Raw genomic sequence first — 14,689 nt, 5'->3', positions numbered from 1 at the left:
CTGCAGAACTTGCCTGAGAATAATCACGTTTTTAAGTTTTCTTCAGTATCAATGTAATCCAGTGATAGTAGTCTGTACACATCCATGGGTACATTACAAACTGCAACAGGTAATAGATAAATCGGCATACTTTTAATGGTGCCAATTTGCCAATATGTAAACAAATATAAGCTACAAAATGTTGGGTCCCCAGCGTAATCCACTGAATCCATGGAAAACATATAGATTTTTTTTTTATCTGTTCAAAATGTACCTTAAAGGGAGATTTACCAAGTATTTAATACTCTTATCAACATGGGAGTAGAAAAAAACAAACAAATATTAACTTAAGGAGATTACTGAAGCCAAGTAACATGGTTTTTATATCCCTGGATCAGTGATATTATCCTCTATACATTCTTATAACAATATTTGCCCTGTGTTGAAAACCTGGGGACACTGGTCTCCCAATTTTGGCTGAAGGGGGACGCCTAAAAACTTGATCCAAACCACCAAAATGTCCCCATATTTGAGGACAATATAAGGTCCACATCAGCTCGAAGAAAAGGAGGTAATGAATCCATGTCGACCTCGGTACAGAAGCAAGTTAATTATCTCTAATCTCAAGATACCAAACTGTTATCTAGAGTTCCCATCTTAATTACCGAGATAACAGATTCTGCTATCTGACTTCATTATATCATCCGGAGACATTAAAACTGCTATCAAGATTTAGAGTCACTCATTATCTAGAGACGGAGAATGGTGTTCATCTGTAGTATTTTAAACCAGCTGTCCTTGTCATTTAATTAAGATATTTTCTGGAGATATTATTCATTGTTTTCATGTGATGACAACATGAATGTGACATTTTTATCAAGATCACAATAGACAATTTATACTTAAACTAAAATGTTATAGTTAACTTAACGTAACTTTCTCACTTTGTATTGAGTCACAGAATAAGATTTAAAGTTATCAGTGATGTTATGTATAGACACACCTCTGCCTCCACTCTTTAGATTCGGTTTATCACGCCGCCTTTAGATTTATTACCGCTGACAGCTATTCTACTCATCATTGCATCTTGTATGAAAAGGTTGGGTGGTCCTCTCTAATAGTAGGACGTGACAGGCATTGGTTTCTGTTTATTTATAAAGCCCTTAATGGCAACTTGCCATCATATATCACTTCCTTATTAAAACTACTTTTAGTTTGCTGTCACAGGGACCGATATAGGAAATCTGTCCTGCCCGAAGCAATAACCCTCTACAACTCCTCACCGCCGTCTAACAGACGACTCTCAGCTTTACGCTTTCTGTCTCAACTCGGTTTTGATCCTTCAATTATTATTTTTTATTATTAATTATTTATTTTAAATGCAACAAATTGTATATAGTATGTTATCCTATATTTATATTTTATATTTCATACGTTAAATGTAGTAGTTTGGTATATTTATAGTGTATTATTCTTTATATTGTGGATTCTATATACTGTATATTTCTACTGTTGATATGTATATTTACTGTGTATTTACGGTTACTACATTGTCTGGATAACCTGCTGCTGTAACACAATAATTTCACAATTTGGGATCAACTAAGTCTATCTATTTATTTTTGGTGGACTACGGTTTTGGAGCCTCGGGTTCGGCATTCTGGTTGTCACCATCTTGGTTTTTGCAACCAGAAGTGACGCAAGAGGGTGGAGCTAAGTACAATCAAATGCTTAATAAAACATTTTTAGGCAACCAAAATGTTATAATTTACGACGAAAACACGGACAACTCCCAGACCGGACAACGCCGTGGTAGCAACCTGTCAATCACAAGGTAGCCCCGCCCGAAAGCAGCCCCTGCTTTATGGTCTATTTGACTCTAAATGGGACCATAATTTACTAAATGAACATCATGCTGTATTGAAGAAGACTTGAAACTAGCGATTTAGACCATAAACTCATGTGTACAATGTTTACTGAGGTAATAAATCAAGTGAGAAGTAGGCTCATTTTCTCATAGACTTCTATACAATCAGACTTCTTTTAGCTTTCTGTTAGAAAGAATGCAGGTTTAAGGCACTTCAGCATTGGTTCCACTTCCCAGACCAGGAGGTTGCTGCCTGTAGTAGACGTAGACATGTAACATCCCCTGTTACTTCCTGATTCATTATGTCAAATATTACCTGAAGATATTTAGTGTTTTAATTCCGCACATGAGGATTTAATGACAAGAAACACAGTTTAGAAATGTGTCATCATGTCGAGATAACGAGCTTCTGTATTTCCTGTTCTATCCACACAGGTTTCATCACATCACTGTTTTTTCTGTCTCTCAGCCTGGAGACAAACAGGAGTCCCAGAAGAAGAGACAGGGAGCAGAAATGACGAAAGAAGAGGAAGCTCGACGACACAGAAGAAACAATATTTGGTATTTGGTACATACTGAGATCGTTATGTAAAGATCGCAGCGTTTTGAAATGTACATAAGAGCACCAGAAATGTTGGGAGCGGTTTACACTTTTTGGAAATCTGTTTGACATTTAATTGTGTGTGCGTGTGTGTTGAGACTGACCGTCACGCCGCCGTCGCTTGTCGTCTCTCTGTAGGTGAAGTTGCAGACGGCCCAGGCCAGGTAGTACGTGGACATGCGGGGCGTGCGGGCGAAGCGGTTGGTCAGCCAGCCGTCCTCGTCCGACAGCGAGCTGCTCTCCACGGGCATGTTGGACAGCGAGGTGTACTGCGAGTCGTGGCGGAGGGTGAGGGAGAACGTGGCCTTGTAGATGGGCTCATCGAAGCAGGGGAAGGCCTTCCGGGCGTGGATCGGACTGAACTGGGTCACCGCCAGGTACCTTCGAGAGAGAAACAACAGAACGGTGTTATTGTCAAATAAAAGGAAGACGTTCAGAGTGACTTCAAATGGATGCGATGACAATGAAGATATTTTCAGCGCTGCAAACGATCTTAAAACTCATTCACTCTTATATACAGCGAACACACTCCAAATGGACGAAAAAGGGTTGTCTAAAAGTAAAGAAGTTGTGATGTTTTATTCAGTTTTACATGTTAAAACGTGTTGCTTTTAAATTTCTCTTTCACTTTTACAATGTACCGACATCTATGAGGCTTATAAGAACTGATAATGCACATTTAATGAGCTGATAACAGGCTTATTGGATGCATAATCACTACGATTGCTAGAAGGCTTTTTCACTCAAAGGGACTGTATGCAAATTTGCTTTGCCAATGTGTGAACTGATTGTAACCTAACCTAAAAAAATAGACCTTTCGCGACTTTCTGGGTTTCCTCGTTCAGCCTGTAGACTGCTGCGGGACGCTTTTCCAGGAAAATCCATCGGATGTGAAGTCATGTGCGCTCACAAGTGCCTTTAATTTCAGCACCTCTTACAGGGCTAACAGTGTGCAACGGAAGCACAAAAAAAACTAAGTTTTATCTGGTGAAGCCCATCAGTGAAACAGGAATGTGACTGATGACGGGGGGAAAACTAGGATCAACATCGGCCGGGCCTTCGATTCATGGAGGGACCTTTGTTTGGGAAGCTAACATTACTGCCAAGCAGGTGAAATATAAAGTGATATTGTGGCTTTAGCTGCTAATGTTGCTAGCGTTAATCAACATGATGCCTGTCAAACACGTTCAGTCTTGTGTGTGTTTTGACCAATGCTCGCTCGCGTCTACGTAGTGCGAACACAAGCAACAGGATGCTGACTGTCGTTGACTTAACAGTCACTGATTCTTACATAAAGTCCCTTTAAAGGATATGTCGCTTTTGGGCAGTTGCTGAATTGACTGATGCTGTTGAACCAGACTTTATCATCGTATTTCAGATTGGATCTCAATGTTCTAGGATCCACTCAGATCCATTTAGACCTTTAAAAGTGTCTCAAAATAACGTCCAATTTCCAATATTGCCATAAATCAGTCCTGCTCACTGGTTTGTAACACATCATGAAGAGCGCTGCCTGACAGATCTCTACACTCTCACATTATATATCGTTATATGGACGAACCTCAATTTGCTCCACATTTGGCCCTGAATCCAAATGACGTCATTAAATCCAATGTATTGTTAAACAGAACTGAATGACCCCCTGAAGTGACCCGTAATCCAGTTCATCATATTCTCACATTCAGCTTCAACACACCTACTGTAATAAATCCATCCAGGATGAGTGACGCTGTGCTATAAAGCAGGATTTTGTTTCAGTCTTTGAACCTTTCACAGCTATCAGAGGAGACATTTAAGGTGGAATCAGAGTTCGGAGGGTTAAAGGATAATCCTCTGAAGTTGAAGTTTCTACAGGAAGACAGTTTCACTTCTTCAGATGTTCTTGTTCAGGATGAAAAAGGAGCTTCCGCGCAGAGACAGAGATAATCCAAAATAAACAGGAGGAAATGTTCTGTTTCCTCCTGATTTCTTTAAGCTCAGTTCAACGTTTTCATATCAGAGCTTTGTTACGTCCGTCTGTCAGTCAGCTGACAGGAACAGGAAGACAAATTAAAAGTGCAGGTTATAATCCCTCTGGAAACTTTCCTCCAGGTGTTTGTGGAGGGAGAGATGAAAGGAGTACAAGCGGGAGGATGAGGAGGAGGTGGTGAGGAGAAAGCACAGGTGGAGGAAGAGGGGAAGATGAAAGACGGAGACGAACAAAAGTGAAGGACAAGAAAGATGTGAGCAGGAAGAAGAGGAGGAAAATATCAGAAACCGCCGTGAAGCTCTAAATATTCACAACAGAGGAGGACTACTGGAGGAGGAAGATAAAGAGGAATAATAGAGGCAGAGGAGGAGAACGATGAAGGAGAAACGGAAGAAGACTAAGAGGTGGAGGAGGAGGATGAAAAGGAAGAGGAAGGTGAGAGAGGATCAGAGGAAAAGAAGGAGAAATATAAAAGAGAGGAGGGGAAGTTGATGAAGAGCGAGGAGGAGGAGCAGGATGAAGACTAAGAGAGAGTTGTAGGGGATGAGAGGGGATGTGAGGAAGAGGAGGACAGGTGAGAGGAGAGGAAGTAAAGGAGGGAGAGATGAAAGATGAAGAGGAGGTGGGCTGAAGGAGGACAATGGATAGTGTAAGATGAAGAATGAGTTAAGACAAGAGAAACTGAAAGGAGGTGTGGAGAGAAAAGAGAGAGCTGGAGAAGAAGAAGCGGGAGGAAGAAGAGAGAGGACTGGAAGTAGAGGAGGAGGAAGAGGAGGAAAGAAGGAGAAGAACATAAGAGGAGAGAGCAAGAGGTGAAATAAAAGGACACAAAAAGATGAGAAAGAGGACAAGAGGAGTGAAGGGAATTGACGAGGAGGAGTGAGAAGGAGAAAAGGAGGAGGAAGAGTACTAGATTAATAAAGGGAAGAAAAGAGGTGGAAAAGAAAGAAAAGAAGATGAGTGAAGAGAGAAAGAACGATGGAGAGGAGAACATGAAGAAAGGACTAAAACGAGGAAGAGGGGGAGAAGAAGGCGAAGATGAAAGGAGAGAAGATGTGTGATGTAAAAGGAAAGGAAGAAAGAGATGAAAGAGAAGAAAGGGTGGAGGTAAAATATGAGGAGGGGTGAGATTTAGGAAAAGAAGAGAGGAGGAGGAAAAAGGAATGGTAGAAAGAAGAAGAGGTGGAAAGAGAGGAAGAGCAGGAGGAGGACAAGGGGTAAAGGAGGAAGGGAGGCATTGTGAGGATGAGGAGAGAGAAAGAAGAAGAAGAAGAAGAAGGTGTGAAGGCAGGAGGAGGAAGGAGGGAAGTTAGAAGGAGGAGAGGATGGAAAAGAGGAGGAAGAGGAGGAGGAAGGATTGGAGAAAGAGTAAAAGTAAGAGGAGGAGGAGGAAGGAGTGAAGGAGGAGGGGAGAAAGGAAAAGAGGAGGAAGGAGAGGAGAAAGATGAGATGGAGAAAGAGTAGAGGTAAGAGGAGGAGAGGAAGGAGAAGAGGAGGAGGAAGAAGGAGTGAAGGCCAGAGGAGGAGAGGAGAGAGTGGAGGTAGGAGGAAGAGGAAGGAAAAGAGGAGAAGGAGGAAAGAAAAGAGGAAGGGGGTAAAGAAGGAGTAGAGAGAGGAAGAGGTGACAACAGAGTCAGTGAGAAGAAGAAAGAATCTGAAACAAGGTGTGGAGAGATGATGATAGAGGGAGGAGAGAGGAGAGAGGAGAGGAGAGGAGAGAGGAGAGAGGAGAGAGGAGAAGAGGGAGGAGGTAGGAGGTGAAAAATGGAGGGAGGAAGAGAGAATAATAAACAGAGGGCGATCAAGGCAGACAGAGAGAGAGAGAGAGAATAATGGAGAGAGCCTGAGAGAGACGAGATAAAGAGACTATCTATTAGACTGTAACACACACACTACACAATAAACACACACACTATACAAATACACACACACACACACACACACAAACAAATACACGCACACGCACACACACATACACACTATATAAGAGCTCAATAAACTCAAATATTAACACACACACATCGTGACATCATGCAGATTGCCAACTGTCGCCACTGCCAAGGCAACGCTTGCTGTCACAGTAATCCTGATTGACAACCAAGCCAACAGCGTTGCCCCGGACAACCACGACACCTAAACACACACACAGACACATAAACACACACATCAACACACGCATACTCATGAATCGCATCGCTTCGTCTCCTGGACGCAAAGAACAGAAAAATGAAAATGACATCATTTCCTGCCGTAATGTTTGCCATTATCTTTGTGTGGAGACACCACAGAAGAAGAGTGCAAGCGCCTGAATGACACACACACACACACACACACACACATACACTTACACTCAGGGAAACACACACCTCATTTAGATTCAGAGATTTTACTGAAGGGGAAACTGTCGACTCAGGTGCTTTTCAGTTAGATGTAGAACTGATACACACTTCTCACACACACACAGACACACACACACACACACACGCACACACACACAGGACACTGATCTCTTTAAGCAACGTCTCAAATTGCAATTCCCTGCTTTCACATAGAGGAGACTGCAGTATGCGTGTGTGTGTGTGTGTGTGTGTGTGCGTGTGTGCGTGTGTCTGTGTGTGTGTGTGTGTGTAGCTATAGCTTTACACAGGAAGCCGGTGAAGAGGCTGATTCATCATGTTTGGTGTAAAATATATAACAACATGTGACTGATGGCTGAGGAGGTATTGATGGAGGGAGGGAGGAGGAAGTGAGGAGGTAGGAGATAAGAGAAGGAAGGAGGAGGTGAGGTGAGGAGGAGAGAGAGGAGAGAAGGATGTTCCTGTTCCTCTTCATGGATCATGACCCCAGAGAACATATATTGCCAAGAAGTGAAAGTCAATTGTTCGTTTCAGCGCCCAGCAGCAGAGCTACGCTTCCGTCATTTTGGACTGAAAGAGACGACCAAACGCCAGTAAATGTGAATACTATTATAACTATTTACTTGATTATTTATTATTATTTGACTGTTTTTTTCATGAGGGTGAGGGTTTCTTGACAATATCTGTCATTGTTTAGTGTTGTTAATTGATTTCCAATAATAAATATATACATACATTTGCATAAAGCAGCATATTTGTCCACTCCCATGTTGATAAGAGTATTAAATACTTGACAAATCTCCCTTTAAGGTACATTTTGAACAGATAAAACATGTGTGATTGTGAAGTTTTCTTGTAGAGCTAAGTTTTAGAGGTCCCCTGTCATATACATGAGGAGATTGAGTGGAAATATTGACCTGTTGGTGATGTCAGATGAAGAGTCGAGGGAACACCACAGTCATTAGGATTCACTCTCTATGTCATGAATTTAAAGGCAATCCATCCAATAGTAGCTGAGATATTTCACTCTGGACTGAAGTGGTTGAACGCTGCAATCATGTTAATTTCATTCTCAGGTAAGAGAGTCGCCTCTCAGGTCCTAAATGACATCGTGGGTCCATGAAGACCTCTATTATACAGCTGTTCCTCCTCCTCTGTGCGCTGGAGAACGAATGCATATATTACCCTGCTTCAGCTGACTGGCTTGTTATAAAGCATCGGCCACTCTGCAGCAGTATCGATCTGAAACATCTCTGGATGAAACAATGAGAAGCAGAGAGCCAGAGAGTGAACTGGTGATGAAGAGGAGAACCTCCGTTAACCATCCATCTCTCTCATTAACACTCCAGCATCTCAGTGCCTCGTTAGCGGCCTTACTTCTCCTCGTTAGCTGTAATTTCTCTCCTCGTTAAAGAAAACAGCCTCTGTCTAATGAAGAAGTTCCTCTCAGGATGTGAACGGGGAGGAAACGGCTGTTTTTTGGGGGTTTCTTTTAGAAGTCGGAGCTCTCGGTGATGTTCTAAAGCTCACAGCTGGAACATTTTATCAACAGGGGGCCGATTTTAATGGCACAATCTCAACGACCAACTAAAGCTGAAGGTGTTGGACCTGTAATGCGATTCAGCAGCGTCTTCATCGGGATACACTGCAAGAATAAAACATGAGATGCCACTTTAGCTAGATATAAAGTTGGAAAGACGATGAGCCGCTGTGATCTGAGGTCATGCTGAGTTCTAACTCACTTGGGTTCCCAACCTGAGGGTCCCGACCTCCACTCGGGGTCGTCAAAGCCTGGGTGTAGGGGTGTAAAGATGCATTCACACGCCTGGCTTTACTCGTGCGAGTTGGACCGCAGGTATCATTTGTGTTCATTCGCTCTAGACGCACCGGAGAGGATAAGGAGCTTGTCTCCATAGATCCATTTCTTTCCTCCATCAACCATGGAAGAAATAACCACTGTAGCTACTTTGTACATGTTGTGGAAGTCCCAGATATGCCGTCGTGTCTGGGTTCATAACATCACCCGGCGGCGAGCTGTATTCACATACAGAGCCATTGCACTGACTCTATCTAGCAGCCACGCATCGCTACTGCAGTATGAAACCAAAATAAACAGATTGTGCTGTGATTTAATTGCAATAAACGGATCAAAATGATGCTGAAATAACTACATAATAATGTTGATTTGTAAAAAGTCTGAATTCATGATTTGTCAGGTTTGTCCGTAAGACGACAAGCAAACAACTTTTAAAATGCTTGTTTTCTGAATGGAGATCTGACGGATCAGTGCCAGGTTATGCAGCTGCTCCATCCACACTCAACATAAAGCCATCTACGGAGGCCCGCGCCACGGTGTCTCGCACGAGTATAAACAAAACTTAAGGCTTCTGTCTTTTGCGCTATAAAGTAACTGGGAACTGATGTGAAGCTGAACCCTCTGGGGTGTAAGAAAATATCTAAAATATCTCACTGTTCTGCATAAAAAAAGTAAACTTTTTAACTCAGATTTTTTGGTGTGCTCTTTATACTATATGACAGATTTTCTAAAATCAGATTTGCAATATATCGCAATATATTGAATTGTTACCCATGTATCATGATACGTATCGTATCGCCAGATTCTTGCCAATATACAGTCCCTAATACAAACACAATTATCTTTATGATAGTCATGTCAAAAATATATAGTCAGAGACCAGAACTCAGAGTAAAGTTTAAACCTTAAAGATACTTCTGTGAATGTAACTCTGCGTAGAGAAGCACAATAACAACTCTGGTCCAGTTTCCTCCCTTACATCAGCCGAGTATTGACGCGCCTGTTGTGATGTCATGTGATCAGCAGGTCAGCGGAGTCGGTCCTGACACACTGAACCATAACAGACTGGTTTCACTGGGAGACGACAGCAAACCACAACAGCAAACTCACCATTTGCATAAAGATCAATGTGTGTGAGTGTTAATTAATTCCCCCCCCCCTCCCTCCCAGGATTTAAGCATTTAAGCCCCGCCTGGGGTTCATAGTAACTCTGGATATTAAGCAAATCTCATGTGTGTGTGTGTGTGTGTGTGTTAGCATTAGCCACACAGCTGCATGAAGCTAATCCTTAAACTAACAGTGAGCTTTGGACACACACACACACACACACACACACACGTCTCAGCTATCTGGACAGCTGACATCTGAACAGCGACGTGTGGATCTGACATTTTAAAGCTCCTTCTACGAATTAAATTAAGATTATTTTTCCTGTGTGTCTCTTTGCTTTTTTGGTTAGTCATCAGATTAACATATTTACAGTAGACTGGCACTTTTAAGGGGTGTTAGTCATGTGTTTGAAACTGGCTTATTCACATGTATTTATTCTAATATTATGCTCTCACAGCAACACTATCTGTGATTTCTTGCACATGCTCACAGGCCTGAACACTCATGTTGTTATCGAGTGTTTTGAAACACTGGGTTTATCCTCTACGTGACGTTTTAAGATATCGGTTGAGTGCACAAAGTGGACTGTAAGCAGGTTTCCCTTGGCTGGACCATTAAACTTTAACTAACAGGTTGTTCTGCTGGTCCATCAGCTGCTGTATTGATCCCATATTGATCCAAACAGCAGCAACCAGTGAATATGGGACCACTACAGACCTGATCGGTGAGAGATTACAGCAAACGTGTGTTTCAAGTGTTCGGTTTTAACTGTGAGACACAAAAATACATTTTATTTACATTCCTTGGTTATTTTTATGTTAAAATATTCTGCTTCTAATAGCTTATTTTATCAACGGTTAATTAAATCTGCTGCAAACACCCGCTGTAATTACTAAACAAGACTGATGTGGATCTGAGGAAGCCGATGAGGAAATCAATGATGCAAGAAATCTACACTAATATTAGGGAAGGAAACATGGAGTCAATGTAAATAAGCAAGTCTCATTTGATGGATCATACAGGCCTGGTTAAAATGAATGGAGTTTTAGTGATATTGGAGGTCCAACAGAATCTGCATCGGTTTTGAAGTATCAGAAAAAGATTTTTAATCGCAACTTTATCTCACAGTATCATTCTAGAGTCAAGACTTTTGTACATAAACTATTGTTTTAAAACAAAATAAAACACAAGAGGTTGCATGTTATTAGCAGAGTTGTAGTAAAGACCAACTAAACCGAGATGAAGTTATGACCAAGACCAGAGTGTGTCGAGAACGAGACCAAGACTTTGACGGGTTGAGACTGAGCCATTTATTGCGCAAATAAATGACTAAAAAATAAATGCAAAAATAAATGACAAAGAAAATTAATGCAAAAATAAATGAATAAAAAATAAATACCAAAATACATAAATAAATAAAAAATAAATGCAAAAATACACAAATAAATAAAAACAATGCACAAATAAATAAAAAAAAATGCAAGAAGAATACATTTAAAAAATAATAAAAAATAAATAAATGAATAAATAAAAGGGAAAATGAAACAGAAGAGTAAATAAATGAGGGAATTAATACAAAGATAAATAAATAAAGAAGCAAATTAAATCAGAAATATCAATTTATGTCACATTTTATCAATTAATTAAGGGCTACATTTATTTTTAATATTATTTTTGCTACATTTAATGACAAATGTATTAATTTATCAAGTCATTTATATATTTTTTCATTTATTTTTTTTATTTTATCAGGTTGCGTCCTCCATAATCACAGCATGTTTAATGAGTGAATAAAACTTTAAGTGTAACTTAAAAAGTTTGAGCCCGAGAGCGTCCTTATATGGTCCTGACTTCACTCAACAAGTGAGCTCCTTCTGATTTCATCAATTAACTACGACTGTGTATTTCTACAGTAAGTGGAACAGACGTTGATAAAATGTTCTGTCGCCGCGGTAACACACACACACACACACACACACAGATGGAGGCCACACAGTCACAAAACTCATGCATGAAATAATAAATGTATCTCCACACAGTCTGTTTCCCATCAGCACCAAGGGAAGAAATCTGATGTGGAAACAACTCTGCAGCAGAGGCTTATGGGAAATTCATAAGGAGGGAGTGAGTGGTTTGATAAGTGGAACACACACACGCAAACACACACACACACACGCAAACACACACACACACACACAGCGGTGTGTTTGAGTTAATCAATGTCGTGGATGTGAAGCTCTGACCTTTTCTCGTCCAACCACCTGCTGCTGCAGGAAAAATGACTGTGTTTCAGTGTGTGTGTGTGTGTGTGTGCGTGTGCGTGTGCGTGTGTGCGTGTGTGTGTGTGTGTGTGTTTGGGCGTGCGTACCGTTTCTCTCTCTGCAGGGTGTAGGAGCTCCTGAAGAAGCCCAGCAGCTCGTCCTCGATGGCGGCGTCGAAGCTCACGTTGAGCCGGTAAACTCTCATCGGCTTCATCTCGCGGTGCAGAACGACGACGTACATCTGGTTGGCCGGGTAGGGGAAGTGGCGGTGGACGCGCATGGCTCCGCCGCCGGGCCTGTTGGCGGGACGGCCACCGGCGCCGCCCTCTGCCATGACAGACACCCGGTCCACCTGAAGAGAGGAAGAGGAGGAGGTAGAATGATGAACTGTCAGATGATGATTTATAGTCTCATTCACTCTTCTTCTCATTTCTATGTTCATTTTTCTGCTGCTATTTTTCGTAGATGTAGCTTGGTAGTCTCCATTCTTAATCTTTTACAAGTTTAATTTACAAAAACAATTTACAAGCTCTGATTATCCACTTGTTCTGCACGATGAGACGGTTAATAACTATAGCCTTGGGGGAAACAACAGATGGAAAAAGCAAAAAACTGGTGAAAACCAGTTTATATTTCTCTACTCCTTCTGATATAATCTTCATATATGCTAAACTCAGATTTCCTCTGTTTCATATCATTAAATAAATAAAAAACAGATTTAATTTCAGCCTGTTAAAGGTGCTCTGTGGAGTTATTGACTCCTGGTTGTGCTATAGGGCAATGTTTTATGAGTGGGTCTGTAGTGTAAAGATCATTCTAATGTTTAATGTGGAAGATAATGCATTCAGAGATGCATGCCCAAAAGAAAAGAAGGAGAAACACACCTACTTTTAAATATGATAAAAGACTCGGATATCAACAAGTTTTTGGATATGTGCAAACATCACAATGCTGATTCAACCCGTTTGTCAGGCCTCACGTGTACAGAAATTGTGTCTCGATAATGTAAACTCATTAATACAGTTCAAACACAACCTTGCAGACTGCACACACAGTATATAAACAGATATTAGCTGACAACTTTACTGAGAAATGTTGTAGTCAAACAACAGCGACAATCACAACATTTCACTTAGCGTCTCAGCAGGTGTTAAAGGTAGGTGAACGTGTTTTAAATTAAGTACAAAGTAACTCTTTCGCAAGCAAATGCACATTATTTTGTATATTTCATATATTATTTCTGCATTATGTGTCAGTAAATCATCCCCTGTATGTTTATTTCCTCCAGTTTGATGCTCATTGTCAATTCTACCTTAAAATCACCCTTAAAATGTTCTCTGTGCATCACATCATATTAACATCAATACGCTGTAAAAAAAGAACCAGAGAAATGTACAGCAGCACCTGCAGACTGATGAAACTAATGAAAACTGGAGGGGAGAAACAGTCATCATTAAGCAGAGACGGAGAGCTGAGGTTTGACCCTCTGAGATGAGCAGCAGTGCATGATGGGAACATGCCCGGCAACAGTGGGAACCATTAGGAACCTCTGGGTCTCTTTGTTGTCACACATCAGCGCTCCTCAGCCAATCAGACGCCGAGTGTGTGTGCGTTTTGTGTGCGCTTGTGTGCGTTTCTTCTTTGATGAATGAAGTGATCGATAGGAACAGAGAGGCTGCTGACACACAGAGGAAACGTCGGGGATTAAAAGGAGGCTTTTCGACGGGGTTTTCTGGCGAGTCAGCAAACGCGGCGCCGCGCTTCGTGATGCCTTCAAGTGCTCCACTCGACCAAAAATGCTTTTTAATTGTGTTTGTTTGTTGATGGCTTTGATTTCACAGCTCTACTCATCACTGTCAGGACAGTTTAACGGCACACATTGTTCCTGTTTGAAATCTTTTATTAATGTGTTTTGTGATCTGGTCAGAGTCACCGAGGCGGAACCAATCGCTGCCTCGGGTTCTTCTCAGCACGACTTGTTAAGGATTTGTAGTTCATGTAATAAAACAAAACCACCATAATGATGCTTTCGGCCTTTTTTCTACTTTAGCTTTGTTGAATGTCGAATGCATTTGGTGTTCGTGACATTTCTCTGACTCGGAGAATAAAGCGCTCCTTGCAGGAGTGTTTTTTCTCTGCTCTTTCTACCAGCAGGTTGTATTTTTATCCACATTTGTTTTTTTCTTTTCATAAAGAAAAACTGTCATGCCCGGGTACCTCAGGAGACCTGCCTGGCGCCCAACAACACCTCTTAATTCACAGCGTGCTCACATACAAACACAAAAGGGAGCCGCGGGGTTTTTAATTGGCCTCTGCCCAAATTAGACAGATTCATCCTCTTCTCACATTAGCCGAGATGACCGGGCCTGAAAAATCATCAGGCGCTTTCTCTGAGGCTTTCTCTCTCTCTCACCGCGGCGCTCGTCTTGAAGAATTCAGCTGAAACAGCAACTTCGACGGTTAATTAGTCTCGTTAAGGAAATCTCTGAGGCCAAATCTGGGAATAAACATTCTTTGTTAGAGAGTTTCCGACGCAGAGAGCAGATCTCAGGATGCAAACAAGGTGCTTTGTTTGGAAAGAAGCATCAGGAAAGTTATCAGACTGTGAACATCCACAGGTAGCAATGCACCTGTCTCTGAAACGGTAGGAGGTATACGGAGCCTAGTTCTCAATCACTGTCATGTACTACAGCTGTAACACCAACACTACAACTACTGAAGAAGTTCAG

The 14,689-nt window shown here is 41.5% G+C and overlaps 1 protein-coding gene across 1 annotated transcript in view; it reads right to left on the bottom strand.

Moving 5' to 3' along the window:
• LOC119483159 (thyrotropin-releasing hormone-degrading ectoenzyme-like) overlaps positions 1-14,689 on the bottom strand; it is a 153,482-nt gene that overhangs the window by 134,560 nt on the left and 4,233 nt on the right. Inside the window, 2 exon segments of the mRNA XM_037761244.1 lie at positions 2,552-2,828; positions 12,068-12,312. Of these exon segments, the coding sequence (XP_037617172.1) occupies positions 2,552-2,828; positions 12,068-12,312 (522 nt within the window).

This window comes from Sebastes umbrosus, chromosome 23 (genome assembly GCF_015220745.1).
Source record: "Sebastes umbrosus isolate fSebUmb1 chromosome 23, fSebUmb1.pri, whole genome shotgun sequence".
Lineage (NCBI taxonomy): Eukaryota > Metazoa > Chordata > Actinopteri > Perciformes > Sebastidae > Sebastes > Sebastes umbrosus.
Note: the sequence above shows the minus strand (reverse complement) of the source record. Positions and strands in the feature narration are given on the sequence as shown.